This window comes from Morone saxatilis, unplaced genomic scaffold, assembly GCF_004916995.1.
Source record: "Morone saxatilis isolate NCDOM2014 unplaced genomic scaffold, NCSU_SB_2.0 Contig21, whole genome shotgun sequence".
Classification (NCBI taxonomy): domain Eukaryota; kingdom Metazoa; phylum Chordata; class Actinopteri; family Moronidae; genus Morone; species Morone saxatilis.
In genome coordinates, this window is record NW_023339774.1 from 22,888,138 (window position 1) to 22,889,793 (window position 1,656).

At 45.0% G+C, this 1,656-nt stretch overlaps 1 protein-coding gene across 1 annotated transcript in view; it reads right to left on the reverse strand.

Annotated features, from left to right (window-relative positions):
• Positions 1–1,656, reverse strand: part of myo5b (myosin VB) — a gene marked incomplete at its 3' end in the record, with an annotated part of 19,250 nt that overhangs the window by 8,195 nt on the left and 9,399 nt on the right. Inside the window, 1 exon segment of the mRNA XM_035667416.1 lies at positions 1,251–1,334. Within this exon segment, the coding sequence (XP_035523309.1) occupies positions 1,251–1,334 (84 nt within the window).

The window sequence follows — 1,656 nt, forward strand, 5'->3', positions numbered from 1 at the left end:
TTGGATTCAAACTGCTAATATGGATCATTGTTAACGTTTAGTCTCCACTACAGAAACACTAGCTAACTGCTAAAGTCTGATAAGGTTGTCTCATAGCTGCTTAGTACAAACTGGCCGTCACCACATTGTGACCTCTGACCAGCTTCACTGAAGCGACGCGATGTGTGACGAGAAAGGATCTGAAAGATGAGTGAACACAAACAAAAGCTTTGACCCAGTTCTTCCCCATTAACCCTTTATGATCCAGAGACAGCACGCCTGACCTGTTCCACTGTTAAACTGCAGAATAAGAAGGTCACATTACAGAGGTCCTCCACCCTGAAACGTGTTCATTGAGCTGTGAACTGAACTGAAATGTCTCAACACACCCTCTACTGTACCTCGACTGTTTGGGATGACTTTACGTCAGACATTTCTATAAAAACAGAGTTAACTTCCTTGGCCCAGAACTTCCTGTGGACAGGTAGAACAGTACTTTAGGATAAAGGAGGTCTACCAGAGCTCCTCTGATCCCAGTGAAACCAGCAACTCTAATGGGTAGATTAAAGATGGAGGTCACAGGATCCTGTTCTGTAGAACTTCAGCAGAGGAAGTAACACAAAGAGGGAAGTTAGCACTGTCTGTAGGTGTGGACCCTGAGGGCCTGTTCAGACCTGATCACCCAGTGACCACTTCTGATCTCACTTCCCCTCTCAGACTGTACTATAGTCTGTTTATTACAGCCAGTTCCTGTATTTCAGTTCAGCTCCACACTGAACTCAGCTGTCGACTGGACACCCTGTTATTGATGTTTTCACCTCACAGATGAGGAAGGAAGGAATTATTGTCACAGAGAGTGAAAGTGAGCGTCTCTGCTGCCGAACGTCAAACTCATTCATTCATTAAATTTTTTTACAAGAAGGTCCAAATAATTAATACGTTTCATCATATAAAGGTAGTTCTGTGGTTCTGGGTCTGTGGTTCTGGTTCTGTGGTTCTATGGTTCTATGGTTCTATGGTTCTATGGCTCTGTGGTTCTGGTTCTGGTTATACTGCTCCGTGGTTCTGTGGTTCTGTGGTTCTGTGGTTCTAGTTCTGTGGTTCTGTGGTTCTGTGGTTCTGGTTCTATGGCTCTGTGGTTCTGTGGTTCTATGGCTCAGTGGTTCTGGTTCTGGTTCTGTTTTTTCTGTCTCTGTGGTTCTGTGATTATGTGGTTCTGTGGTTCTGTGATTCTGGTTCTGTGGTTCTCGTTATGTGGTTCTGGTTCTTACCTGACTGGCTTTGAGGATGTTGATCTGCTCCTCGTAGACAGTGTCTCTGTTCTTCTCCAGAAAGCCTTCACACTGATACTCCACCTGCCAACCCAACAGTCAACATTAAATTCAATGTTGTAATGTGTTGGTGTTGTTGTTGGTGATGTTGGTGGTGTTGGTGGTGTTGGTGTTGTTGGTCGTGTTGGTGGTGTTGGTGATGGTGGTGTTGGTGGTGGTGATGTTGTTGTTGGTGTTGTTGGTGTTGTTGGTGGTGATGGTGTTGGTGTTGGTGTTAGTGTTAGTGTTGATGTCAGTGGTGGTGATGTTGGTGGTGGTGTTGATGTTGGTGGTGTTGGTGTTGACATTGTGTTTATGTCAGTGGTGTTGATGTTGGTGGTGATGGTGGTGTTGGTGTTGTTGACGT